Source organism: Salvelinus alpinus, chromosome 7, assembly GCF_045679555.1.
Source record: "Salvelinus alpinus chromosome 7, SLU_Salpinus.1, whole genome shotgun sequence".
NCBI lineage: Eukaryota > Metazoa > Chordata > Actinopteri > Salmoniformes > Salmonidae > Salvelinus > Salvelinus alpinus.
The window spans coordinates 88,123,655-88,151,592 of record NC_092092.1 but is presented as its reverse complement, the minus strand read 5'-3'; the positions used below and the strand labels follow the sequence as shown (position 1 = coordinate 88,151,592).

The following is a 27,938-nucleotide window of genomic DNA, read 5'->3' as shown; positions in this document are numbered from 1 at the left end:
TCCACAGATGACGCAATCTCTACTGCACTCCACACTGCCCTTTCCCACCTGGACAAAAGGAACGCCTATGTGAGAATGCTGTTCATTGACTACAGCTCAGCTTTCAACACCATAGTACCCTCATCACTAAGCTAAGGACCCTGGGACTAAACACCTCCCTCTGTAACTGGATCCTGGACTTCCTGACGGGCCGCCCCCAGGTGGTAAGGGTAGGCAACATCACGTCTGCCACGCTGATCCTCAACACTGGAGCCCCCCAGGGGTTTGTACTCAGTCCCCTCCTGTACTCCCTGTTCACTCACGACTGCGTGGCTAGGCACGACTCCAACACCATTAAGTTTGCTGACGACACCGAGGTTAGGCCTGATCACGAACAACGATGAGACAGCCTATAGGGAGGAGGTCAGATACCTGGCCGTGTGGTGCCAGGACAACAACCTCTCCCTCAACGTGATCAAGACAAAGGAGCTGATTGTGGACTACAGGAAAAGGAGGGCCGAACACGCCTCCATTCACATCGATAGGGCTTTTGTGGAGTGGGTCAAAATTTTTAAGTTCCTTGGCGTCCACATCACCAACAAACTAACATAGTCCAAGCACACCAAGACAGTCGTGAAGAGGGCATGACAAAACCTATTCCCGCTCAGGAGAATGAAAAGATTTGGCATGGGTCCCCACATCTTCAAAAAGCTAGACAGCTGCACCATCGAGAGCATCCTGACCGGTTGCATCACCGCCTGGTATGGCAACTGCTCGGCCTCCAACCGCAAGGCGCCACAGAGGGTAGTGCGTACGGCCCAGTAGATCACTGGGGCCAAGCTTCCTGCCATCCAGGACCTCTATACCAGGCGGTGTCAGAGGAAAGCCCTAAAAATTGTCTAAGACTCCAGTCACCCTAGTCATAGACTGTTCTCTCTGAAACTGCACGGCAAGCGGTACCGGAGCACCAAGTCTAGGTCCAAAAGGCTTCTTAACAGCTTCTACCCCCAAGCCATAAGACTCCTGAACAATTAATCAAATTGCCACCTGGACTATATGCATTGAATGTGACAAATAAGATTTGATTTGCTTCTAATCTGCCAATCATGAATGGGGTTTTAGTCACAAAGAAATACTGAATGACACGAAGGAGAACTCTCAAGTCAACTGCACCAGGTGTCCGCTCACCTAAATACGTCATATCAATTCATGAGAGAGCCCACCACAAAGGAGGAGGTGGAGGACAAATTGTAAGGAGCCAAGTTCTGAGAACATGCTACACTTTGAGACAAGAAGTGCTGAATTGGATCAATGCTAAGTGCTTGAATGAAACATGTTTTCAAATGTTCTGTTAACATGACAGACTGTCCAGTGATGATGTGATGTTGACGTGTCTTCTATCCCCTCATCAGTCTGGTGTTCAGTCAGTCTCTGATCTCTCTGGACCTGATCGAAGACTTCCTGGAGCTGGCTGGCCGAGCCAAAGAGGAGGAGAAACCCTCTCCCTACAAAGGTACTGTACTGCCCTACACCCTAACCCCTCTAACATAACCCCTACCCCCTAGCAGAGAGGGACAACCCTCTCATTACAGAGGTAGTCCCTGGACACACTGTCCACTAACAACTCCTAGCCTAGTGTTACCCAACCTTGTCCGTTATGTACACCACCTGCTCATTGGACCAATACACAATAACATGCTGACCACACTGCTCGTGTCGCGGGTGTTGTAAAATAAATGTACACATACATGTTATTCCGTCACACTGATCTCCCACATCAATGACTGTCTGCGTAGCCAGTCTCTAAAATAGGACTTGGTTCTTTTTAGTGATGCTTGATGCACTGCAAATCCCGCCTCTCCCATCTCCTCATTGATTTTTGGGAGCATTGAAAGATGAACTGAGGTCCACACTCCAGTCCAGCTGGTAGTGGTAAAGCACCTTAAAGTTGGTTGCCAACCACCATATAAAGTTCAAAGAAGAAGCCTGATGGAGGAGAGATGACTAGAAATTAACTTGGTTTACCCTTTTATCCGGTACCAGCACACCCCGGTCTCCTCCGGTACCAGCACACCCCGGTCTCTTCCGGTACCAGCACACCCCGGTCTCTTCCGGTACCAGCACACCCCGGTCTCTTCCGGTACCAGCACACCCCGGTCTCTTCCGGTACCAGCACACCCCGGTCTCTTCCGGTACCAGCACACCCCGGTCTCTTCCGGTACCAGCACACCCCGGTCTCCTCCGGTACCAGCACACCCCGGTCTCCTCCGGTACCAGCACACCCCGGTCTCCTCCGGTACCAGCACACCCCGGTCTCCTCCGGTACCAGCACACCCCGGTCTCCTCCGGTACCAGCACACCCCGGTCTCCTCCGGTACCAGCACACCCCGGTCTCCTCCGGTACCAGCACACCCCGGTCTCCTCCGGTACCAGCACACCCCGGTCTCCTCCGGTACCAGCACACCCCGGTCTCCTCCGGTACCAGCACACCCCGGTCTCCTCCGGTACCAGCACACCCCGGTCTCCTCCGGTACCAGCACACCCCGGTCTCCTCCGGTACCAGCACACCCCGGTCTCCTCCGGTACCAGCATGTGTTACCACCGGAGGAGACCGGGGTGTGTTACCACCGGAGGAGACCGGGGTGTGTTACCACCGGAGGAGACCGGGGTGTGTTACCACCGGAGGAGACCGGGGTGTGGTGGTACCGGAGGAGACCGGGGTGTGGTGGTACCGGAGGAGACCGGGGTGTGTTACCACCGGAGGAGACCGGGGTGTCTTGGTACCGGAGGAGACCGGGGTGTGCTGGTACCGGAGGAGACCGGGGTGTGCTGGTACCGGTGGAGACCGGGGTGTCTTGGTACCGGTGGAGACCGGGGTGTCTTGGTACCGGAGGAGACCGGGGTGTGCTGGTACCGGAAGAGACCGGGGTGTGCTGGTACCGGAGGAGACCGGGGTGTCTTGGTACCGGTGGAGACCGGGGTGTGGTGGGGTCGTAATGAGAGAAAACAACACACTCTGAAGACATGCAACGTGTGTACTGGTACATGCACACAGTATTTCTCTCTGCCCTTCTCAACAAACACACAGCCTCTGGCGTTAGGTCATCTCTCTGCCCTTCTCAACAAACACACAGCCTCTGGCGTTAGGTCATCTTCTTAATTAAGCCTTGGCATCTGGTTTTGCTTACGTTTTGAAAATGATTAGACCTTGACTCTTTAAAAAAAAATATATATTACACAAAAAAATGTTTGCTTAAGGGTTAGCAATTTGTAATGAAAAGATCAGTGAAGTAATTGGAACCATACTGAATGTTAGTTGTGAAGCAGGAGGCATATGCATCTGTTTATCAGGCTATATTAAAAGGCTGAACACTTGTGGCCTGAGAGGCCTCGTTTGGCCTGGCCTCCACTACCGCTGTTCTCTCAGTACTTTAGTTTACATCTCTCAAATCAATTTCAATTCAAGGGCTTTATTGGCATGGGAAAACATATGTTAACATTTGCCAAAGCAAGTGAAATAGATAATAAACAAAAGTGAAATAAACAAGAAAAATGAACAGTAAACATTACACTCACAAAAGTTCCAAAAGAATAAAGACATTTCAAATGTCATATTATGTCTATATACAGTGTTGTAACGATGTGCAAATAATTAAAGTACAAAAGGGAATTTACAATGGTGTTTGTTCTTCATTGGTCACAAATCTTGCTTCTGTGAGTTGATCAACATTTAATTGGTTTTCTAATTCTTTGTGGATCTGTGTAATCAGAGAGAAATATGTGTCTCTACTATGGTCATACATTTGGCAGGTTAGGAAGTGCAGCTCAGTTTCCACCTCATTTTGTGGGCAGTGTGCACATAGACAGACCTGGCTCTCAAGAGAAGACAGGCTATGTCGGCCTTTCTCAATAGCAAGGCTATGCTCACAGTCTTCTCTCACTCTCTCAGTACTTTTAACATCTCTCCTCTCTTCGTTCTCCTCTCTCCGTTCTCCTCTCTTCCCTCCTCTCTCAGCACTTACATCTCCATATGGTGTCATGCTCAGTTTGATCTACTCCAGGAAGTGATGTTACTGATTTTCTCAGTGCCGCCTTCTCTCATTGAGTACACTACATGACCAAAAGTATGTGGACTGCTCGTCCAACATCTCCTACACCTTTGCTGCTATAACAGCCTCCACTCCTCTGGGAAGGCTTTCCACTAGATGTTGGAACATTTCTGCAGGGGACTTGGTTCCATTCAGCCACGAGAGAATTAGTGAGGTCGGGCACTGATGTTAGTGAGGCCTGGCTCGCAGTCGGCGTTCCCATTCATCCCAAAAGTGTACGATGGGTTTGAGGTCAAGGCTCTGTCCATTTCTGTATGGACCTCGCTTTGTGCATGGGGCCATTGTCATGCTGAAATAGGAAAGAGCCTTGGAAGCACAGAATTGTCTAGAATGTCATTGTCTGCTGTAGCATTAAGATTTCCCTTCACTGGAACTAAGGGGCCCGAACCTTGAAAAACAGCCCCAGACCATTATTCCTTCACCACCAAACTTTACAGTTGGCAGTTGGGGCAGGTAGCGTTCTCCTGGCATCTGCCAAACCCAGGTTCGTCCGTCGGACAGCCAGATAATGAAGCGTGATTCATCACTCGAGAGAACGTGTTTCCACTGCTCAAGAGTCCAATGGCGGCGAGCTTTACACCACTCCAGCCGACGCTTGGCATTGGCATGGTGATCTTAGGCTTGTGTGTGGCTGCTCAGCCATGGAAACCCATTTCATGAAACTCCCGACGAGCAGTTCTTGTGCTGACGTTGCTTCCAGAGGCAGTTAGAAACTCGGTAGTGAGTGTTGCAACTGAGTACAGATGATTTTTACGCGCTTCAGCACTTGGCGGTCCCGTTCTGTGAGCTTGTGTGACCTACCACTCTGCGTCTGAGCCATTGTTGATCCTAGACGTTTTCACGTCACAGTAACCAGCCCTTACAGTTGACCGGGGCAGCTCTAGCAGGGAAGACATTTGACCCCTGACTTGTTGGAAAGGTGGCATCCCATTAGCCACTAAATGGCGCTCATGACATCATCAGGACATCTGGTGTAATAGAAGTGTCTTATTTACAGGAAGATCACCAGTTTCCCTTCCGCTTTAATGGGGATCCTGTTTACTACAAATAATGCCTGCAGTACCGTGGTTGTCCTTTGAACTTCGTGGCTTCAGTGAGGGGGCAGTCATTCTCCCCTGGCCATTTTGAGTGATTCGTTTTGGACCTAGGCCTGTCTAGGGATTGTTTTGGACCTAGGCCTGTCTAGGGATTGGTTTGGACGTAGGCCTGTCTAGGGATTGGTTTGGACCTGGGCCTGTCTAGGGATTGGTTTGGAACTGGGCCTGTCTAGGGATTGGTTTGGACCTGGGCCTGTCTAGGGATTGGTTTGGACCTGGGCCTGTCTAGGGATTGGTTTGGACCTAGGCCTGTCTAGGGATTGGTTTGGACCTGGGCCTGTCTAGGGATTGGTTTGGACCTGGGCCTGTCTAGGGATTGGTTTGGACCTGGGCCTGTCTAGGGATTGGTTTGGACCTGGGCCTGTCTAGGGATTGGTTTGGACCTGGGCCTGTCTAGGGATTGGTTTGGACCTGGGCCTGTCTAGGGATTGGTTTGAACCTGGGCCTGTCTAGGGATTGGTTTGAACCTGGGCCTGTCTAGGGATTGGTTTGAACCTGGGCTTGTCTAGGGATTGGTTTGAACCTGGGCCTGTCTAGGGATTGGTTTGGACCTGGGCCTGTTTAGGGATTGGTTTGGACCTGGGCCTGTCTAGGGATTGGTTTGGACCTGGGCCTGTCTAGGGATTGGTTTGGACCTGGGCCTGTCTAGGGATTGATTTGGAACTGGGCCTGCCTATTGGCTACCTAAACTGAAGCTGACAGGAGAATAAGGTCTCCCGAGTGGTACTAGAGGCGTCACTACAGACACCCTGGTTCCAATCCAGGCTGTATCAACCGGCCGTGATTGGGAGTCCCATAAGGCGGTGCACAATTGGCTCAGCGCCGTCCGGCTTAGGGTTTGGCCGGTGTAGGTCGTCTTTTTAAATAAGCGTTTGTTCTTAACTTTAAGAAAGCCAAACTGTATGATGACAACTTTTTGAAGACTGTCGTCTAACTACACGATGTGTTTACCTGTGCAGGTGACGGGAAGTGGTTCCGGAACATAGACTACTACCGTTTGGACGGCTCCACCAACGCCCTGAACCGGAAGAAGTGGGCAGAGGAGTTCAATGACTACAGCAACGTCCGGTAAACTATACCCCGCTCTCCACACCTCTGCTACGCCCCGCTCTCCTCACCTCTACTACGCCCCGCTCTCCTCACCTCTACTACGCCCCGCTCTCCTCACCTCTACTACGCCCCGCTCTCCTCACCTCTGCTACGCCCCGCTCTCCTCACCTCTGCTACGCCCCGCTCTCCACACCTCTACTACGCCCCGCTCTCCACACCTCTGCTACGCCCCGCTCTCCACACCTCTGCTACGCCCGCTCTCCACACCTCTACTACGCCCCGCTCTCCTCACCTCTGCTACGCCCCGCTCTCCTCACCTCTGCTACGCCCCGCTCTCCACACCTCTACTACGCCCCGCTCTCCTCACCTCTACTACGCCCCGCTCTCCACACCTCTACTACGCCCCGCTCTCCACACCTCTACTACGCCCCGCTCTCCACACCTCTACTACGCCCTGCTCTCCTCACCTCTACTACGCCCCGCTCTCCTCACCTCTGCTACGCCCCGCTCTCCACACCTCTGCTACGCCCCGCTCTCCACACTTTTGCTACGCCCCGCTCTCCACACCTCTGCTACGCCCCGCTCTCCACACCTCTGCTACGCCCCGCTCTCCACACCTCTGCTACGCCCCGCTCTCCACACCTCTGCTACGCCCCGCTCTCCACACCTCTGCTACGCCCCGCTCTCCACACCTCTGCTACGCCCCGCTCTCCACACCTCTGCTACGCCCCGCTCTCCACACCTCTGCTACGCCCCGCTCTCCACACCTCTGCTACGCCCCGCTCTCCACACCTGTGCTACGCCCCGCTCTCCTCACCTCTGCTACGCCCCGCTCTCCTCACCTCTGCTACGCCCCGCTCTCCTCACCTCTGCTACGCCCCGCTCTCCACACCTCTGCTACGCCCCGCTCTCCACACCTCTGCTACGCCCCGCTCTCCACACCTCTGCTACGCCCCGCTCTCCTCACCTCTGCTACGCCCCGCTCTCCTCACCTCTGCTACGCCCCGCTCTCCTCACCTCTGCTACGCCCCGCTCTCCACACCTCTGCTACGCCCCGCTCTCCTCACCTCTGCTACGCCCCGCTCTCCTCACCTCTGCTACGCCCCGCTCTCCACACCTCTGCTACGCCCCGCTCTCCACACCTCTGCTACGCCCCGCTCTCCACACCTCTACTACGCCCTGCTCTCCACACCTCTACTACGCCCCCGCTCTCCACACCTGTACTACGCCCCGCTCTCCTCACCTCTGCTACGCCCCGCTCTCCACACCTCTACTACGCCCCCGCTCTCCACACCTCTGCTACGCCCCGCTCTCCACACCTCTACTACGCCCCGCTCTCCACACCTCTACTACGCCCCCGCTCTCCACACCTGTACTACGCCCCGCTCTCCACACCTCTGCTACGCCCCGCTCTCCACTAAACTTTTACAGTCAAAGTAGTTTTTAATTGAAACCCCCCCAGACCCTGATATCACGTAACTTTGGTAGTCCTGTACCTTGATATTGGAGCTTAGACATGTTCCATCGCCCCTCTAACTCTCCCTCTAACTCTCCCTCTAACTCTCCCTCTAACTCTCCCTCTAACTCTCCCTCTAACTCTCCCTCTAACTCTCCCTCTAACTCTCCCTCTAACTCTCCCTCTAACTCTCCCTCTAACTCTCCCTCTAACTCTCCCTCTAACTCTCCCTCTAACTCTCCCTCTAACTCTCCCTCTATAGAGGTCGGTTGTTCCTGATCTCGACCAGGGCTGGTTCTCTGGGCATCAACCTGATAGGAGCTAACCGGGTCATCATCTTTGACGCGTCCTGGAACCCGTCGTACGACATCCAGAGTATCTTCAGGCTCTACCGCTTCGGACAGCTCAAAACCTGCTACGTCTACCGATTCCTTGCTCAGGTAACCAGCCCAGGTGATCAATTCAGTCAGTCAGCCAGCCAGCCAGTCACGTAATACCCAGCAGAGTTCAGACAATATCCAGGACAACAAAGTAGGAACTCCATAGTATGAAAATGTGTATTGTAGCTGGACAGGTAGTGATGTAGTGGCGTGTTTAGCTGGACAGGTAGTGACGTAGTGGCGTGTTTAGCTGGACAGGTAGTGACGTAGTGGCGTGTTTAGCTGGACAGGTAGTGACGTAGTGGCGTGTTTAGCTGGACAGGTAGTGACGTCGTGGCGTGTTTAGCTGGACAGGTAGTGACGTAGTGGCGTGTTTAGCTGGACAGTTAGTGACGTAGTGGCGTGTTTAGCTGGACAGGTAGTGACGTAGTGGCGTGTTTAGCTGGACAGGTAGTGACGTCGTGGCGTGTTTAGCTGGACAGGTAGTGACGTAGTGGCGTGTTTAGCTGGACAGGTAGTGACGTAGTGGCGTGTTTAGCTGGACAGTTAGTGACGTAGTGGCGTGTTTAGCTGGACAGGTAGTGACGTAGTGGCGTGTTTAGCTGGACAGGTAGTGACGTCGTGGCGTGTTTAGCTGGACAGGTAGTGACGTAGTGGCGTGTAGCTGGACAGGTAGTGACGTAGTGGCGTGTTTAGCTGGACAGTTAGTGACGTAGTGGCGTGTTTAGCTGGACAGTTAGAAACCTGTCCTCTGACCTGTCCTCTTCTCCTCTCAGGGTACTATAGATATAAACCTGTCCTCTTCTCCTCTCAGGGTACTATAGATATAAACCTGTCCTCTTCTCCTCTCAGGGTACTATAGATATAAACCTGTCCTCTGACCTGTCCTCTTCTCCTCTCAGGGTACTATAGATATAAACCTGTCCTCTTCTCCTCTCAGGGTACTATAGATATAAACCTGTCCTCTTCTCCTCTCAGGGTACTATAGATATAAACCTGTCCTCTTCTCCTCTCAGGGTACTATAGATATAAACCTGTCCTCTTCTCCTCTCAGGGTACTATAGATATAAACCTGTCCTCTTCTCCTCTCAGGGTACTATAGATATAAACCTGTCCTCTTCTCCTCTCAGGGTACTATAGATATAAACCTGTCCTCTTCTCCTCTCAGGGTACTATAGATATAAACCTGTCCTCTTCTCCTCTCAGGGTACTATAGATATAAACCTGTCCTCTTCTCCTCTCAGGGTACTATAGATATAAACCTGTCCTCTTCTCCTCTCAGGGTACTATAGATATAAACCTGTCCTCTTCTCCTCTCAGGGTACTATAGATATAAACCTGTCCTCTTCTCCTCTCAGGGTACTATGGATATAAACCTGTCCTCTGACCTGTCCTCTTCTCCTCTCAGGGTACTATAGATATAAACCTGTCCTCTTCTACTCTCAGGGTACTATAGATATAAACCTGTCCTCTTCTCCTCTCAGGGTACTATAGATATAAACCTGTCCTCTTCTACTCTCAGGGTACTATAGATATAAACCTGTCCTCTTCTCTCAGGGTACTATGGATATAAACCTGTCCTCTTCTCCTCTCAGGGTACTATAGATATAAACCTGTCCTCTTCTCCTCTCAGGGTACTATAGATATAAACCTGTCCTCTTCTCCTCTCAGGGTACTATAGATATAAACCTGTCCTCTTCTCCTCTCAGGGTACTATAGATATAAACCTGTCCTCTTCTCCTCTCAGGGTACTATAGATATAAACCTGTCCTCTTCTCCTCTCAGGGTACTATAGATATAAACCTGTCCTCTTCTCCTCTCAGGGTACTATAGATATAAACCTGTCCTCTTCTCCTCTCAGGGTACTATAGATATAAACCTGTCCTCTTCTCCTCTCAGGGTACTATGGATATAAACCTGTCCTCTTCTCCTCTCAGGGTACTATAGATATAAACCTGTCCTCTTCTCCTCTCAGGGTACTATAGATATAAACCTGTCCTCTTCTCCTCTCAGGGTACTATAGATATAAACCTGTCCTCTTCTCCTCTCAGGGTACTATGGATATAAACCTGTCCTCTTCTCCTCTCAGGGTACTATGGATATAAACCTGTCCTCTTCTCCTCTCAGGGTACTATAGATATAAACCTGTCCTCTTCTCCTCTCAGGGTACTATAGATATAAACCTGTCCTCTTCTCCTCTCAGGGTACTATAGATATAAACCTGTCCTCTTCTCCTCTCAGGGTACTATAGATATAAACCTGTCCTCTTCTCCTCTCAGGGTACTATAGATATAAACCTGTCCTCTTCTCCTCTCAGGGTACTATAGATATAAACCTGTCCTCTTCTCCTCTCAGGGTACTATAGATATAAACCTGTCCTCTTCTCCTCTCAGGGTACTATAGATATAAACCTGTCCTCCCTCTCAGGGTACTATAGATATAAACCTGCCTCCTCCTCTCAGGGTACTATAGATATAAACCTGTCCTCTTCTCCTCTCAGGGTACTATAGATATAAACCTGTCCTCTTCTCCTCTCAGGGTACTATAGATATAAACCTGTCCTCTTCTCCTCTCAGGGTACTATAGATATAAACCTGTCCTCTTCTCCTCTCAGGGTACTATAGATATAAACCTGTCCTCTTCTCCTCTCAGGGTACTATAGATATAAACCTGTCCTCCTCTCAGGGTACTATAGATATAAACCTGTCCTCTTCTCCTCTCAGGGTACTATGGAAGAGAAGATCTATGACCGGCAGGTGGCTAAACAGTCTCTGTCCTTCCGAGTGGTGGATCAACAGCAGATCGAGAGACATTTCACCATGAATGAGCTGACCGAGCTCTACGCCTTTGAACCTGACCTTCTGGATGATCCCACTGGCAAGAAGAGCAAGAGGACCACTCCTATGCTGCCAAAGGTACCGAGGCTGGATGGGATGGCTGGATGGGATGGCTGGGGGGGTATAATCCCTCTTGGACAGGCGTCGGTAACATAGATGTGTGTAACTTCTGTTCATGGACTATGGGATGTGACTACGGTAATAACGATGGGATGTGACTAATAACGAGGAACAATTGTCACTGCTTATTTGGACAAATCATGATTTTGTGTGTGCATGCTCTCAGAAATGGTGTAGTGGAGGGAACATGCTGGCCCCCTGCTCACTGAGCCCCTGCAGAGGAACGGGTCCAACCCTCGTTACTGTGTTTAAACCCTCTCATTATAGACACACCGCAATATCCTTCACTGGAACAACGATGAACCAAATAACCTTTAAATGCCAAGATGCTCTCTGTTAACCTGCTCCCTCCGTGCATATGAACGCTGGAATACATTAGTGTGTGTGTGTGTGTGTGTGTGTATAACAGGTTAGTGTGCAGCCAGCTGCCTTTGAACTTTAGGGCTGTCATAAACCCTGTTGTTTACCCCTCCCTCGGTCTGTCCGGCCTGCGTCCCCCCTCCAGCTCTCTCTCTCTCGTTCCATTATTTCCTCCCATGGGTGCAGGTGCTGTGTGACAGGCTGGTTTGGCCCCTGAGCCCCCCCCCTGCCGTTTAATGATCTCAGCACAGCCTTTAGAGAGGCTATCTAACAGCACAGCTGCACCGTCATTACTCTGTTTACTGCCTTTTACCAAGTAGATGGATGAGTCTGTTGGAGAGATGGATGAGTCTGTTGGAGAGATGGATGAGTCTGTTGGAGAGATGGATGAGTCTGTTGGAGAGATGGATGAGTCTGTTGGAGAGATGGATGAGTCTGTTGGAGAGGAGAGATGGATGAGTCTGTTGGAGAGACGGATGAGTCTGTTGGAGAGACGGATGAGTCTGTTGGAGAGATGGATGAGTCTGTTGGAGAGGAGAGATGGATGAGTCTATTGGAGAGATGGATGAGTCTATTGGAGAGATGGATGAGTCTATTGGAGAGATGGATGAGTCTATTGGAGAGATGGATGAATCTGTTGGAGAGGAGAGATGGATGAGTCTATTGGAGAGGAGAGATGGATGAGTCTGTTGGAGAGGAGAGATGGATGAATCTGTTGGAGAGGAGAGATGGATGAGTCTATTGGAGAGGAGAGATGGATGAGTCTGTTGGAGAGGAGAGATGGATGAGTCTATTGGAGAGGAGAGATGGATGAGTCTATTGGAGAGGAGAGATGGATGAGTCTATTGGAGAGGAGAGATGGATGAGTCTATTGGAGAGGAGAGATGGATGAGTCTATTGGAGAGGAGAGATGGATGAGTCTATTGGAGAGGAGAGATGGATGAGTCTATTGGAGAGGAGAGATGGATGAGTCTATTGGAGAGGAGAGATGGATGAGTCTATTGGAGAGGAGAGATGGATGAGTCTATTGGAGAGGAGAGATGGATGAGTCTATTGGAGAGGAGAGATGGATGAGTCTGTTGGAGAGGAGAGATGGATGAGTCTATTGGAGAGGAGAGATGGATGAGTCTGTTGGAGAGATGGATGAGTCTGTTGGAGAGGAGAGATGGATGAGTCTGTTGGAGAGGAGAGATGGATGAGTCTGTTGGAGAGGAGAGATGGATGAGTCTGTTGGAGAGGAGAGATGGATGAGTCTGTTGGAGAGGAGAGATGGATGAGTCTGTTGGAGAGGAGAGATGGATGAGTCTGTTGGAGAGGAGAGATGGATGAGTCTATTGGAGAGGAGAGATGGATGAGTCTATTGGAGAGGAGAGATGGATGAGTCTATTGGAGAGGAGAGATGGATGAGTCTATTGGAGAGGAGAGATGGATGAGTCTATTGGAGAGGAGAGATGGATGAGTCTGTTGGAGAGGAGAGATGGATGAGTCTATTGGAGAGGAGAGATGGATGAGTCTGTTGGAGAGATGGATGAGTCTGTTGGAGAGGAGAGATGGATGAGTCTGTTGGAGAGGAGAGATGGATGAGTCTGTTGGAGAGATGGATGAGTCTGTTGGAGAGGAGAGATGGATGAGTCTGTTGGAGAGGAGAGATGGATGAGTCTGTTGGAGAGGAGAGATGGATGAGTCTGTTGGAGAGGAGAGATGGATGAGTCTGTTGGAGAGGAGAGATGGATGAGTCTGTTGGAGAGGAGAGATGGATGAGTCTGTTGGAGAGGAGAGATGGATGAGTCTGTTGGAGAGGAGAGATGGATGAGTCTGTTGGAGAGGAGAGATGGATGAGTCTGTTGGAGAGGAGAGATGGATGAGTCTGTTGGAGAGATGGATGAGTCTGTTGGAGAGATGGATGAGTCTGTTGGAGAGATGGATGAGTCTGTTGGAGAGATGGATGAATCTGTTGGAGAGGAGAGATGGATGAATCTATTGGAGAGATGGATGAATCTTTTGGAGAGATGGATGAGTCTGTTGGAGAGATGGATGAGTCTGTTGGAGAGGAGAGATGGATGAATCTGTTGGAGAGGAGAGATGGATGAGTCTGTTGGAGAGGAGAGATGGATGAGTCTGTCGGAGAGGAGAGATGGATGAATCTGTCGGAGAGATGGATGAGTCTGTTGGAAAGGAGAGATGGATGAGTCTGTTGGAAAGGAGAGATGGATGAGTCTGTCGGAGAGATGGATGAGTCTGTCGGAGAGATGGATGAGTCTGTCGGAGAGATGGATGAGTCTGTCGGAGAGGAGAGATGGATGAGTCTGTCGGAGAGGAGAGATGGATGAGTCTGTCGGAGAGGAGAGATGGATGAGTCTGTCGGAGAGGAGAGATGGAAGTGTTGGTTGGAGAGGAGAGAGTGAGATGTGTATTGATGTTTAACTAGCCAACTAAACCCAGTGATGTTTATATGACAGGGTTTTACTGCCCTCTTAAAGATGTGTAGCTGACGGCCTCTTAAACCAGATGACCGGCTCTGTTCTGGCCAGAGACTAGTACAGCTGTTAGTTCTGCTGGGTTCTGGTACAGCTGTTAGTTCTGCTAGGTTCTGGTACAGCTGTTAGTTCTGCTGGGTTCAGGTACAGCTGTTAGTTCTGCTGGGTTCAGGTACAGCTGTTAGTTCTGCTGGGTTCTGGTACAGCTGTTAGTTCTGCTGGGTTCTGGTACAGCTGTTAGTTCTGCTGGGTTCGGGTACAGCTGTTAGTTCTGCTGGGTTCTGGTACAGCTGTTAGTTCTGCTGGGTTCGGGTACAGCTGTTAGTTCTGCTGGGTTCTGGTACAGCTGTTAGTTCTGCTGGGTTCTGGTGCAGCTGTTAGTTCTGCTGGGTTCTGGTGCAGCTGTTAGTTCTGCTGGGTTCAGGTGCAGCTGTTAGTTCTGCTGTGTTCTGGTACAGCTGTTAGTTCTGCTGGGTTCTGGTACAGCTGTTAGTTCTGCTGGGTTCTGGTACAGCTGTTAGTTCTGCTGGGTTCGGGTACAGCTGTTAGTTCTGCTGGGTTCTGGTACAGCTGTTAGTTCTGCTGGGTTCTGGTACAGCTGTTAGTTCTGCTGGGTTCAGGTACAGCTGTTAGTTCTGCTGGGTTCGGGTACAGCTGTTAGTTCTGCTGGGTTCGGGTACAGCTGTTAGTTCTGCTGGGTTCTGGTACAGCTGTTAGTTCTGCTGGGTTCGGGTACAGCTGTTAGTTCTGCTGGGTTCGGGTACAGCTGTTAGTTCTGCTGGGTTCGGGTACAGCTGTTAGTTCTGCTGGGTTCTGGTACAGCTGCAGTACTATGGAAGGCATTACCTCCTGCTGTAATGATCAGGGATGAGTCAGATGAGTCTCCCAACCTGTCAGACTCGATGCTGCTGAAGACTTGACCCTGTTTCCACACAGAGAAGTGTCCTGTTTAGTACAGCTATCATCTCTGTGGTTTTGTAGTGAGGTGTCCAGGATCAAAGACACTAACAACACACAACCTGTTTTACAACAAATGAGCTACCTCTCCCCTCACCCTCTCTTCTCCTCACCCTCTCTTCTCCTCACCCTCTCTTCTCCTCACCCTCTCTTCTCCTCACCCTCTCTTCTCCTCACCCTCTCTCCTCCTCGCCCTCTCTTCTCCTCACCCTCTCTTCTCCTCACCCTCTCTTCTCCTCACCCTCTCTTCTCCTCACCCTCTCTTCTCCTCACCCTCTCTCCTCCTCGCCCTCTCTTCTCCTCGCCCTCACTTCTCCTCACCCTCTCTCCTCCTCGCCCTCTTCTCCTCGCCCTCACTTCTCCTCGCCCTCTCTTCTCCTCACCCTCTCTTCTCCTCACCCTCTCTTCTCCTCACCCTCTCTTCTCCTCACCCTCTCTTCTCCTCGCCCTCTCTTCTCCTCGCCCTCACTTCTCCTCCTCGCCCCCCGAGTAGTTTTTCTTGTCTACCTGATGGTGTCATTACTCCATCCCTCTCTTTAAGATTCTCATTGCATGTGTCCCAAATGGCACCCTATTCACTATTTAGGGCACTTCTTTTGACCAGAGCCCTTTGGGCCAAGGAAGCAGCTTGTTTCCTCTTGACAGAGGGAGCAGCCATGGGCCCCACTAACCCCGGACACAGGAGAAGCCCCAACACACACACACACACACAGAAAGAGGCAGTTACATAAGGGGCCCTGCAGGCCCAGGTGTGTTCCCAGCTCTCAGCAGGTGATATAATAGTATTTAGCTGCTGTACGGGACTGACGGGCCGGGCTCTACTGTCTAACTGGAGCTGTACGGGACTGACGGGCCGGGCTCTACTGTCTGACTGGGACTGACGGGCCGGGCTCTACTGTCTAACTGGAGCTGTACGGGACTGACGGGCCGGGCTCTACTGTCTGACTGGAGCTGTACGGGACTGACGGGCCAGGCTCTACTGTCTGACTGGAGCTGTACGGGACTGACGGGCCGGGCTCTACTGTCTGACTGGAGCTGTACGGGACTGACGGGCCGGGCTCTACTGTCTGACTGGAGCTGTACGGGACTGACGGGCCAGGCTCTACTGTCTGACTGGAGCTGTACGGGACTGACGGGCCGGGCTCTACTGTCTGACTGGGGCTGTACGGGACTGACGGGCCGGGCTCTACTGTCTGACTGGAGCTGTACGGGACTGACGGGCCGGGCTCTACTGTCTGACTGGAGCTGTACGGGACTGACGGCCCGGGCTCTACTGTCTGACTGGGGCTGTATGGGACTGACGGGCCGGGCTCTACTGTCTGACTGGAGCTGTACGGGACTGACGGGCCGGGCTCTACTGTCTGACTGGAGCTGTACGGGACTGACGGGCCGGGCTCTACTGTCTGACTGGAGCTGTACGGGACTGACGGGCCGGGCTCTACTGTCTGACTGGAGCTGTACGGGACTGACGGGCCGGGCTCTACTGTCTGACTGGAGCTGTACGGGACTGACGGGCCGGGCTCTACTGTCTGACTGCAGCTGTCACGGGACTGACGGGCCGGGCTCTACTGTCTGACTGCAGCTGTACGGGACTGACGGGCCGGGCTCTACTGTCTGACTGCAGCTGTACGGGACTGACGGGCCGGGCTCTACTGTCTGACTGGAGCTGTACGGGACTGACGGGCCGGGCTCTACTGTCTGGGAGATTTAAATCATGTCTGTGTGACTGGAGCTTGTCGTTTTTACTCAGGTATTGTTTTCAATAACAGTGTTGCCACGGAAACCGAAGAGTCTCATGAACGCCCCTGAACATGTCCACTTCTGACCCCCCCCCCCACCCCCCTCCAGCTGTCTGCTGTTCCACTCTGGAGAACACTCAGACCAGCTGTTGGATTTTATTTGTCATCTCTGATTATATTAACAGATTTTATTTTTCCCACTTTTAGGGTTTTGATTGGTGTAAAAAAAAAAAAAAAAGAGCTGGGGTTGTGGTTTCATTGTGTGTGTGTGTGTGTGTGTGTGTGTGTGTGTGTGTGTGTGTGTGTGTGTGTGTCCTAGCTGACTGCTCCATCTCTTCTGTAGGACCACAGCAATAAGGGACAGATTGTGGGCTATCATGAACATGACTCCCTAACCTTAACCTGACCTTAACCTAACCGTGCTGTAACTTCTCTCCTGTAGGACCCCTTCCTAGCTGAGCTGCTCCACAGCAATAAGGAGCAGATTGTGGGCTATCATGAACACGACTCCCTGCTGGATCACAAGGAAGAGGAGGCTCTCAGCGAAGAGGACCGCAAAGCAGCCTGGGCCGAGTACGAGGCGGAGAAAAAGGTACATACACAGTCAGACCTTGAAGCTTTTAACCTCCACTGCGGCACCGTCGATGTGGATAGGGGCGTGCTCCCACTGCGGTCCCGTGGATGTGGATAGGGGCGTGCTCCCACTGCGGTCCCGTGGATGTGGATAGGGGCGTGCTCCCACTGCGGTCCCGTGGATGTGGATAGGGGCGTGCTCCCTCTGCGGTCCCGTCGATGTGGATAGGGGCGTGCTCCCTCTGCGGTCCCGTCGATGTGGATAGGGGCGTGCTCCCTCTGCGGTCCCGTCGATGTGGATAGGGGCGTGCTCCTCCCACTGCGGTCCCGTCGATGTGGATAGGGGCGTGCTCCCACTGCGGTCCCGTCGATGTGGATAGGGGCGTGCTCCCTCTGCGGTCCCGTCGATGTGGATAGGGGCGTGCTCCCACTGCGGTCCCGTCGATGTGGATAGGGGCGTGCTCCCACTGCGGTCCCGTCGATGTGGATAGGGGCGTGCTCCCACTGCGGTCCCGTCGATGTGGATAGGGGCGTGCTCCCACTGCGGTCCCTGTGGATAGGGGCGTGCTCCCACTGCGGTCCCGTCGATGTGGATAGGGGCGTGCTCCCACTGCGGTCCCGTGGATAGGGGCGTGCTCCCACTGCGCTCCCGTCGATGTGGATAGGGGCGTGCTCCTCCCACTGCGGTCCCGTCGATGTGGATAGGGGCGTGCTCCTCCCACTGCGGTCCCGTCGATGTGGATAGGGGCGTGCTCCTCCCACTGCGGTCCCGTCGATGTGGATAGGGGCGTGCTCCTCCCACTGCGGTCCCGTCGATGTGGATAGGGGCGTGCTCCTCCCACTGCGGTCCCGTCGATGTGGATAGGGGCGTGCTCCCACTGCGGTCCCGTCGATGTGGATAGGGGCGTGCTCCTCCCACTGCGGTCCCGTCGATGTGGATAGGGGCGTGCTCCTCCCACTGCGGTCCCGTCGATGTGGATAGGGGCGTGCTCCTCCCACTGCGGTCCCGTCGATGTGGATAGGGGCGTGCTCCTCCCACTGCGGTCCCGTCGATGTGGATAGGGGCGTGCTCCTCCCACTGCGGTCCCGTCGATGTGGATAGGGGCGTGCTCCCACTGCGGTCCCGTCGATGTGGATAGGGGCGTGCTCCCACTGCGGTCCCGTCGATGTGGATAGGGGCGTGCTCCCACTGCGGTCCCGTCGATGTGGATAGGGGCGTGCTCCCACTGCGGTCCCGTCGATGTGGATAGGGGCGTGCTCCTCCCACTGCGGTCCCGTCGATGTGGATAGGGGCGTGCTCCTCCCACTGCGGTCCCGTCGATGTGGATAGGGGCGTGCTCCCACTGCGGTCCCGTCGATGTGGATAGGGGCGTGCTCCCTCTGCTGTCTCCTGAGTCCATGATCAGCTCCTTTTGTGTTGTTGACTTTGAAGGAGGAGGTTATTTTCCTGACACCACGCCAAGTTCCTCACCTCCTCCCTGTAGACTCTCGTCATTGTTGGTAATCAGGCCTACTACTGTTGTGTCGTCTGCAAACTTGATGATTTGAGTTGGAGGTGAGTGGGTCATGGGCGAAATCATGGGTGAACAAGGAGTACAGGAGGGGGCTGAGCACGCACCCTTGTCGGGCCCCTGTGTTGAGGATCAGTGGGGTGGAGATGTTGTTTCCTACCTTTACCACCTGGGGGGGGCGGCCCATCAGGAAGTCCAGGACCCAGTTGCACAGGGCGGGGTTGAGACCCAGGGACTCAAGCTTAATGATGAGTTTGGAGGGTACTATGGTGTTGAATGCTCAGCTGTAGTCAATGAACAGCATTCTTACATAGGTATTCCTATTATAAAGATGGGTTAGGGCAGTGTGCAGTGTGATGACGATTGCGTCGTCTGTTGATCTATTGGGGCAGTATGCAAATTAGAGTGGGTCTAGGGTGACAGGTAGGGTGGAGGTGATAGGCTCCTTGACTAGTCTCTCAAAGCACTTCATGATGACAGAAGTGAGTGCTATGGGGCGATAGTCATTTAGTTCAGTTACCTTAGCTTTCTTGGGAACAGGAACAATGGTGGACATCTTGAAGCATGTGGGGACAGCAGACTGGGACAGGAAGGAAGATTGAATATGTCCGTAAACACACCAGCCAGCTGGTCTGCGCATGCTCTGAGGACGCGGCTAGGGACGCCGTCTGGGCCGGCAGCCTTGCGAGGGTAAACACGTTTAAATGTCTTACTCACGTCGACCACGGAGGACGAGAGCCCACAGTCCTCGGGAGCTGGCCGCGTCGGTGGCACCTTGTTATCCTCAAAGCAGGCGAAGAAGGTGTCCAGCGTGCCCGGTAGCAAGACGTCGGAGTCCGCGACGTGGCCGGTTTCCCCTTTGTCATCCGTGATTGTCTGAAGTCCCTGCCACAATACGTCTCGTGTCTGAGCCGTTGAATTGCGTCTCTGTACTGATGTTTCTCCTGTTTGATTACGGAGGGAATAACTACACTGTGTTCAACAACCAGTCACCTTGCCAGGGTTAAACGCGGTGGTTCGCCCTTTCAGTTTTGTGCGAATTCTGCCATCTTTCCACAGTTTCTGGTTTTGGGTTTTAATAGTCGCAGTGGAAACACCATCCCTTATACACTTCCTGATTTAACACGGTCACTCTGCAACTCCCGTACGGACTCGGCATACGTTGCCCCCGGGCCCCACGTCGTCTGGCGTCGACCGGTCGCTCTCTCGCTCTGTCCCAGGGTCTGTCCCAGGGTCTGTCTCTGTCCCAGGGTCTGTCTCTGTCCCAGGGTCTGTCTCTGTCCCAGGGTCTGTCTCTGTCCCAGGGTCTGTCTCTGTCCCAGGGTCTGTCTCTGTCCCAGGGTCTGTCTCTGTCCCAGGGTCTGTCTCTGTCCCAGGGTCGGTCTCTGTCCCAGGGTCGGTCTCTGTCCCAGGGTCTGTCTCTGCGTGTATCTATAACTCTCTGTCTCTGTCCCAGGGTCTGTCTATGCGTGTGAACCATGGAGCGTACGGAGGACAGATGGACATGGGAGGAGCTAACAGCTACTTCCCCTTCAACGTTGCCGCACTGGCCTCTATGTCCAACCCCCAGCTGGAGGTACCTGACACACATACACACACACTGCCCTGTCACACGTACACACACACTGCCCTGTCACACACGATATAGTTAACCCAGTCCTCTAAGTAGTGGTTCTATGTAGTTAACCCAGTCCTCTAAGTAGGGGTTCTATGTAGTTAACCCAGTCCTCTAAGTAGTGGTTCTATGTAGTTAACCCAGTCCTCTAAGTAGTGGTTCTATGTAGTTAACCCAGTTCTCTAAGTAGTGGTTCTATGTAGTTAACCCAGTCCTCTAAGTAGTGGTTCTATGTAGTTAACCCAGTCCTCTAAGTAGTGGTTCTATGTAGTTAACCCAGTCCTCTAAGTAGGGGTTCTATGTAGTTAACCCAGTCCTCTAAGTAGTGGTTCTATGTAGTTAACCCAGTCCTCTAAGTAGGGGTTCTATGTAGTTAACCCAGTCCTCCAAGTAGTGGTTCTATGTAGTTAACCCAGTCCTCTAAGTAGGGGTTCTATGTAGTTAACCCATCTATATAGTTAACCCAGTCCTCTAAGTAGTGGTTCTATATAGTTAACCCAGTCCTCTATGTAGTGGTTCTATGTAGTTAACCCAGTCCTCTAAGTAGTGGTTCTATGTAGTTAACCCAGTTCTCTAAGTAGTGGTTCTATGTAGTTAACCCAGTCCTCTAAGTAGGGGTTCTATATAGTTAACCCAGTCCTCTAAGTAGTGGTTCTATGTAGTTAACCCAGTCCTCTAAGTAGGGGTTCTATGTAGTTAACCCAGTCCTCTAAGTAGTGGTTCTATATAGTTAACCCAGTCCTCTAAGTAGTGGTTCTATGTAGTTAACCCAGTCCTCTAAGTAGTGGTTCTATGTAGTTAACCCAGTTCTCTAAGTAGTGGTTCTATATAGTTAACCCAGTCCTCTAAGTAGTGGTTCTATGTAGTTAACCCAGTCCTCTAAGTAGGGGTTCTATGTAGTTAACCCAGTCCTCTATGTAGTGGTTCTATGTAGTTAACCCAGTCCTCTAAGTAGGGGTTCTATATATTTAGAGGGTTAAATAGGGCCGGACCACTGGAATGTGTGTTTTGATGTTTACATTGGATCTGGTTTTAATTGTGGATTTCCCAGCATCCCTTGAGATAGGCTGGGGTAGAAATGTTACTTGTCCACCCTTTCCTATGTCTGTAGGAGTTGATCAACCAGGGCCGTCAAAAGGTGATGGAGGCCACCAACTCTCTCAAGTTCCTCCCCAGAGAATCTCTAGAGGACACCATCGGGAGAGTGGTGAGTGGAGGGAGGGAGGGAGGGAGGGAGAGGGATGGAGAGAGAGAGAGGGAGGGGTAGGGAGAGGGAGGGGGGGGGGGAGGGAGGGAGGGAGGGAGGGAGGGAGGGAGGGAGGGTGAGGGAGGGATGGAGAGAGGGAGGGGGAGAGAGAGAGAGGGAGGGGGGGGGAGGGAGGGATGGAGGGAGAGGGAGGGGTAGGGAGAGGGAGCGGGGGGGGGAGGGAGGGAGGGAGGGAGGGAGGGAGGGAGGGAGGGAGGGTGAGGGAGGGATGGAGAGAGGGAGGGGGAGAGAGAGAGAGGGAGGGGGGGGGGAGGGAGGGATGGAGGGAGAGGGAGGGGTAGGGAGAGAGAGGGATGGAGGGGTAGGGAGAGAGAGGGATGGAGAGGGAGGGAGGGATGATGGAGGGAGGGAGGGAATGTCATATTTTGTATCGCTGCTGGAGTCCTACTCACCATCACTTCAGCTGTCTATTCTCCCCCTAAGAACCTGTGTTGAAGACTTCAGGTGTGAAGATGTTTAATGATTTGTTAGGACTGTGTGTTGTCCGTGCTGTGACCAGTCTCCTCTCCCCCTCCCCACTCTCCTCTCTTCTCCAGTGGAAGGAGAACCCAGCCCTAACGGAGTCCCAGGTCCACGCCATGGCTCTGGGGAGACAGGCCAGTGTAGAGATGGAGCTCAAACATAGAGAAGCGGTCTACAGAGACGTCCTCAATAAGCAACAGACTGTAAGATCACAACTTCTGACCTGACGCGACACAACTTTAAACGTTTCCTTTCCACCTGCCATCTTAATCTCTCCTGCTTCTTTTTCTAGTGTTCAGGCTGATCACCACCTAGGTGCCTCTACCCTCCCTTCATCTGTCTCTCTCTGATGGAACTTCAGAAGTCCTAACCCCTTCTCTCTCGTCCTCCCCTTCACAGCTGATGATGTACGTTCAGAAGGTGATCACCAACAGGAAGGTGAGAGAGCAGCAGATCGCCATGGCCAACCAGGCTCAGCTGATGAGCCAGATGAACGGCATGCTGGGAGCTGGAGGGATGAGCCAGATGGAACTCTTGGGGTTGTACCAACAGCTGGGGGCGCTACAGGGTCATCCCACCCACCCCTCCATGGGCGGCAAGAACCCTGGCCCCTCCAAGGGCAACCTGTAAGGGGAGGTGGACCCAGGGCGTGCCCTATATAGTGCACTATCCCCTACATAGTGCACTTTCCCCTACATAGTGCACTATCCACTATCCATATTGGCTGAGTGCGCAACGTTAGACCAATGTAGCGAATATGGTTCCATTTGTGACCCAGACTGCCCCCTTCGATGTCTCAGTAGGCTGCTCCCTAATGCTGCTCCGTCTCCTACGTAGTGCACTAGATGGAGCCCGGGAGCCCTAGGGTTTTTGGTTAGAAGTAGTGCACTACGTAGGGGATGTAGGGGTGTGATCTGGGAACGTAGCCGCTGCCTACTTACAACCCTTCTTCACTGGGGAGGGACGACACCAGAGAGAAGGAGCCCCTCACCACTCTCTCCTGTCTCCTGAAGGAGGAGAGCAGGGAATTAAATGACTTGTATATGAAGGGGTTTTAGCAATTTCATTTTAAATTCTGTATATACCGCCTTAATGTTATCCCATGTTTCTTCTATAGTTCACATGTATTTAAAGGAAAAACGTAAAACATTGCGTTATTCTTTCCACTTAAAAGGAGGGTTTGTTTAAGTAATTGATTATTCTGTAAGTTGTGTTTTTGATACAGTTTTAATGAATGCCTGTCTAAATAATCCCCAGAGGGTGACCATAGTGCTGACTAACGGGTGACAGGACTATTTTAGGATATTAAACAGCTACAAGATTGGATCCCCCTATAGAACCCTCCCTCCACCAAGACACGCAGGCTAGCTAGCAGACACGCAGGCTAGCTAGCAGACACGCAGGCTAGCTAGCAGACACGCAGGCTAGCTAGCAGACACGCAGGCTAGCTAGCAGACACGCAGGCTGGCTAGCAGACACGCAGGCTGGCTAGCAGACACGCAGGCTGGCTAGCAGACACGCAGGCTGGCTAGCAGACACGCAGGCTGGCTAGCAGACACGCAGGCTGGCTAGCAGACACGCAGGCTGGCTAGCAGACACGCAGGCTAGCTAGCAGACACGCAGGCTAGCTAGCAGACACGCAGGCTAGCTAGCAGACACGCAGGCTAGCTAGCAGACACGCAGGCTGGCTAGCAGACACGCAGGCTGGCTAGCAGACACGCAGGCTGGCTAGCAGACACGCAGGCTGGCTAGCAGACACGCAGGCTGGCTAGCAGACACGCAGGCTGGCTAGCAGACACGCAGGCTGGCTAGCAGACACGCAGGCTGGCTAGCAGACACGCAGGCTGGCTAGCAGACACGCAGGCTAGCTAGCAGACACGCAGGCTAGCTAGCAGACACGCAGGCTAGCTAGCAGACACGCAGGCTAGCTAGCAGACACGCAGGCTGGCTAGCAGACACGCAGGCTGGCTAGCAGACACGCAGGCTAGCTAGCAGACACGCAGGCTAGCAGGGCCTTCCATTTCCTAAAGTTTTGTGTAAATGAGATTTGAGAATGATTTTCTATCTGCTTGTAGCTCTTAATATGTCGACTGTTTATCTCTGATCATGGTTATTATAATAGTAATATGGAATGCTCTTGTGTCGTTTAAAACAAACTGTCTCCCCCCCTCTCTCGCTCGCCCCTCACTCACTTCCCGGGACTCTCTCTCTCTCTTTGTAAAGCTCATGCTCTTGTTGTCAAGTTGTTGCCTCGCGTAGCTCCATATCCCAGGGTGCTCTTCATCGTTTTCTTTCTGTTCCGCTTGTTGCATCCTAATCCATCCCTGGTGGAGGACTGGGTAGAGGAGGGGAAAGGTTGGCGTGGTTCACCAAGCAAGGTCATGTCCAGCTCTTTTTTTTTCATTATGGGTGGGCCCAGCGGGAATCAAACTCACCATCTTGACATTGCAAGTGCCAGGATCAACTGAGCCACAAAGGACTGACGTTTGACACCGTGTAGCTTTTAAATCAGCATCCTTTCAAAATGTTTTGGAGATTCCAGTGAGCCATTCCTTATCCAGACCTGGGTTAGCTTGGCTAGCAGCACCAGACCTGGGTTAGCTGGCTAGCAGCACCAGACCTGGGTTAGCTGGCTAGCAGCACCAGACCTGGGTTAGCTTGGCTAGCAGCACCAGACCTGGGTTAGCTTGGCTAGCAGCACCAGACCTGGGTTAGCTTGGCTAGCAGCACCGACCTGGGTTAGCTTGGCTAGCAGCACCAGACCTGGGTTAGCAGCACCAGACCTGGGTTAGCTTGGCTAGCAGCACCAGACCTGGGTTAGCTTGGCTAGCAGCACCAGACCTGGGTTAGCTTGGCTAGCAGCACCAGACCTGGGTTAGCTTGCCTAGCAGCACCAGACCTGGGTTAGCTTGGCTAGCAGCACCAGACCTGGGTTAGCTTGGCTAGCAGCACCAGACCTGGGTTAGCTTGGCTAGCAGCACCAGACCTGGGTTAGCTTGGCTAGCAGCACCAGACCTGGGTTAGCTTGGCTAGCAGCACCAGACCTGGGTTAGCTTGGCTAGCAGTGATTGATGACGTGTTTGATGAGCTGGGAAACACTCTTCACACCGCTTCGATACTGAAATTACTTTTCGTAGACTGAGGTTAAGGCTGAGGTTAAGGTTGGGAAAAATGATCTCCTAACCTGCTATGAGGACAGGGTTGTGTTCTTTAGGCACCACATGGAGGATAACTGACCAACACGGAGGGATTTACCTGAACTTGCCCCATCTGCTGTTTTTACTTGTCCGTTGCTTTAATGAACACGACCCAGGCCTATCCTAGGTCTTCACCCAGGCTACCGGTTCTCTACAATAGTAGACACCCAGGCTACCGGTCCTCTACTATAGTAGACACCCAGGCTACCGGTCCTCTACTATAGTAGACACCCAGGCTACCGGTTCTCTACTATAGTAGACACCCAGGCTACCGGTTCTCTACTATAGTAGACACCCAGGCTACCGGTTCTCTACTATAATAGACACCCAGGCTACCGGTTCTCTACTATAGTAGACACCCAGGCTACCGGTTCTCTACTATAGTAGACACCCAGGCTACCTGTCCTCTACTATAGTAGACACCCAGGCTACCGGTTCTCTACTATAGTAGACCCCCAGGCTACCGGTTCTCTACTATAGTAGACACCCAGGCTACCGGTTCTCTACTATAGTAGACACCCAGGCTACCGGTTCTCTACTATAGTAGACACCCAGGCTACCGGTTCTCTACTATAGTAGACACCCAGGTTACCTGTCCTCTACTATAGTAGACACCCAGGCTACCTGTCCTCTACAATAGTAGACACCCAGGCTACCGGTTCTCTACTATAGTAGACACCCAGGCTACCGGTTCTCTACTATAGTAGACACCCAGGCTACCGGTTCTCTACTATAGTAGACACCCAGGCTACCGGTTCTCTACTATAGTAGACACCCAGGCTACCGGTTCTCTACTATAGTAGACACCCAGGCTACCGGTCCTCTACTATAGTAGACACCCAGGCTACCGGTCCTCTACTATAGTAGACACCCAGGCTACCGGTTCTCTACTATAGTAGACACCCAGGCTACCGGTCCTCTACTATAGTAGACACCCAGGCTACCGGTTCTCTACTATAGTGGACACCCAGGCTACCGGTTCTCTACTATAGTAGACACCCAGGCTACCGGTTCTCTACTATAGTAGACACCCAGGCTACCGGTCCTCTACTATAGTAGACACCCAGGCTACCTGTCCTCTACTATAGTAGACACCCAGGCTACCGGTTCTCTACTATAGTAGACACCCAGGCTACCGGTCCTCTACTATAGTAGACACCCAGGCTACCGGTTCTCTACTATAGTGGACACCCAGGCTACCGGTTCTCTACTATAGTAGACACCCAGGCTACCGGTTCTCTACTATAGTAGACACCCAGGCTACCGGTTCTCTACTATAGTAGACACCCAGGCTACCGGTTCTCTACTATAGTGGACACCCAGGCTACCGGTTCTCTACTATAGTAGACACCCAGGCTACCGGTTCTCTACTATAGTAGACACCCAGGCTACCGGTTCTCTACTATAGTAGACACCCAGGCTACCGGTTCTCTACTATAATAGACACCCAGGCTACCGGTTCTCTACTATAGTAGACACCCAGGCTACCGGTTCTCTACTATAGTAGACACCCAGGCTACCTGTCCTCTACTATAGTAGACACCCAGGCTACCGGTCCTCTACTATAGTAGACACCCAGGCTACCGGTTCTCTACTATAGTAGACACCCAGGCTACCGGTTCTCTACTATAGTAGACACCCAGGCTACCGGTTCTCTACTATAGTGGACACCCAGGCTACCGGTTCTCTACTATAGTAGACACCCAGGCTACCGGTTCTCTACTATAGTAGACACCCAGGCTACCGGTTCTCTACTATAGTAGACACCCAGGCTACCGGTTCTCTACTATAATAGACACCCAGGCTACCGGTTCTCTACTATAGTAGACACCCAGGCTACCGGTTCTCTACTATAGTAGACACCCAGGCTACCGGTCCTCTACTAAGGCACATGTTTCTGTTCCTAAATAAGTCAGTGTTGTCGATGTTAAGAGGAGGAAGTGATGACTCTCTGACCTGAGACGGAGTTCCCCCGTTTGCACAATAAGGTGTATTTCTGAAATGTAGCCTGTCCCCCCCCCCCCCACTCTACTCTACCAAGAATGTTCTTCTCATGTTTAGCAAATACCCCAACTTGTTTTTGTTGCCATTCATTGATTAATCTGAACAGCTACTATCTTGAAAAGTATTTAAAATAACATTTAATAAAGTGACCAAAAGGATTACCACCTCTTTTGTTTTTGTGGTTTTTCTTTCATTGATTACACCGCAGGGAATACTGACTACACCACCGGGAATACTGACTACACCGCAGGGAATACTGACTGCACCGCAGGGAATACTGACTACACCGCAGGGAATACTGACTGCACCGCAGGGAATACTGACTGCACCGCAGTGAATACTGATTACACCGCAGGGAATACTGACTACACCACCGGGAATACTGACTACACCGCAGGGAATACTGACTGCACCGCAGGGAATACTGACTACACCGCAGTGAATACTGACTACACCGCAGTGAATACTGACTACACCGCAGTGAATACTGACTACACCGCAGGGAATACTGATTACACCGCAGGGAATACTGATTACACCGCAGGGAATACTGATTACACCGCAGGGAATACTGACTACACCACCGGGAATACTGACTACACCGCAGTGAATACTGACTACACCGCAGGGAATACTGATTACACCGCAGGGAATACTGATTACACCGCAGGGAATACTGACTACACCACCGGGAATACTAACTACACCGCAGGGAATACTGACTGCACCGCAGGGAATACTGACTGCA

The 27,938-nt window shown here is 52.2% G+C and overlaps 1 protein-coding gene across 5 annotated transcripts in view; it reads left to right on the top strand.

Moving 5' to 3' along the window:
* Positions 1-27,356, top strand: part of atrx (ATRX chromatin remodeler) — a 71,977-nt gene extending 44,621 nt beyond the window's left edge. For all 5 annotated transcript variants that reach the window (XM_071412018.1, XM_071412019.1, XM_071412017.1 and 2 more), the window contains 9 exons: positions 1,392-1,492; positions 6,145-6,253; positions 7,954-8,131; positions 10,795-10,986; positions 17,004-17,153; positions 20,102-20,221; positions 21,372-21,467; positions 22,064-22,192; positions 22,389-27,356. In XM_071412018.1, the coding sequence (XP_071268119.1) occupies positions 1,392-1,492; positions 6,145-6,253; positions 7,954-8,131; positions 10,795-10,986; positions 17,004-17,153; positions 20,102-20,221; positions 21,372-21,467; positions 22,064-22,192; positions 22,389-22,619 (1,306 nt within the window). In that variant the 3' untranslated portion in view covers positions 22,620-27,356. The remainder of the gene's footprint in view (positions 1-1,391; positions 1,493-6,144; positions 6,254-7,953; positions 8,132-10,794; positions 10,987-17,003; positions 17,154-20,101; positions 20,222-21,371; positions 21,468-22,063; positions 22,193-22,388) is intronic.
* Positions 27,357-27,938: the final 582 nt, after the last annotated feature.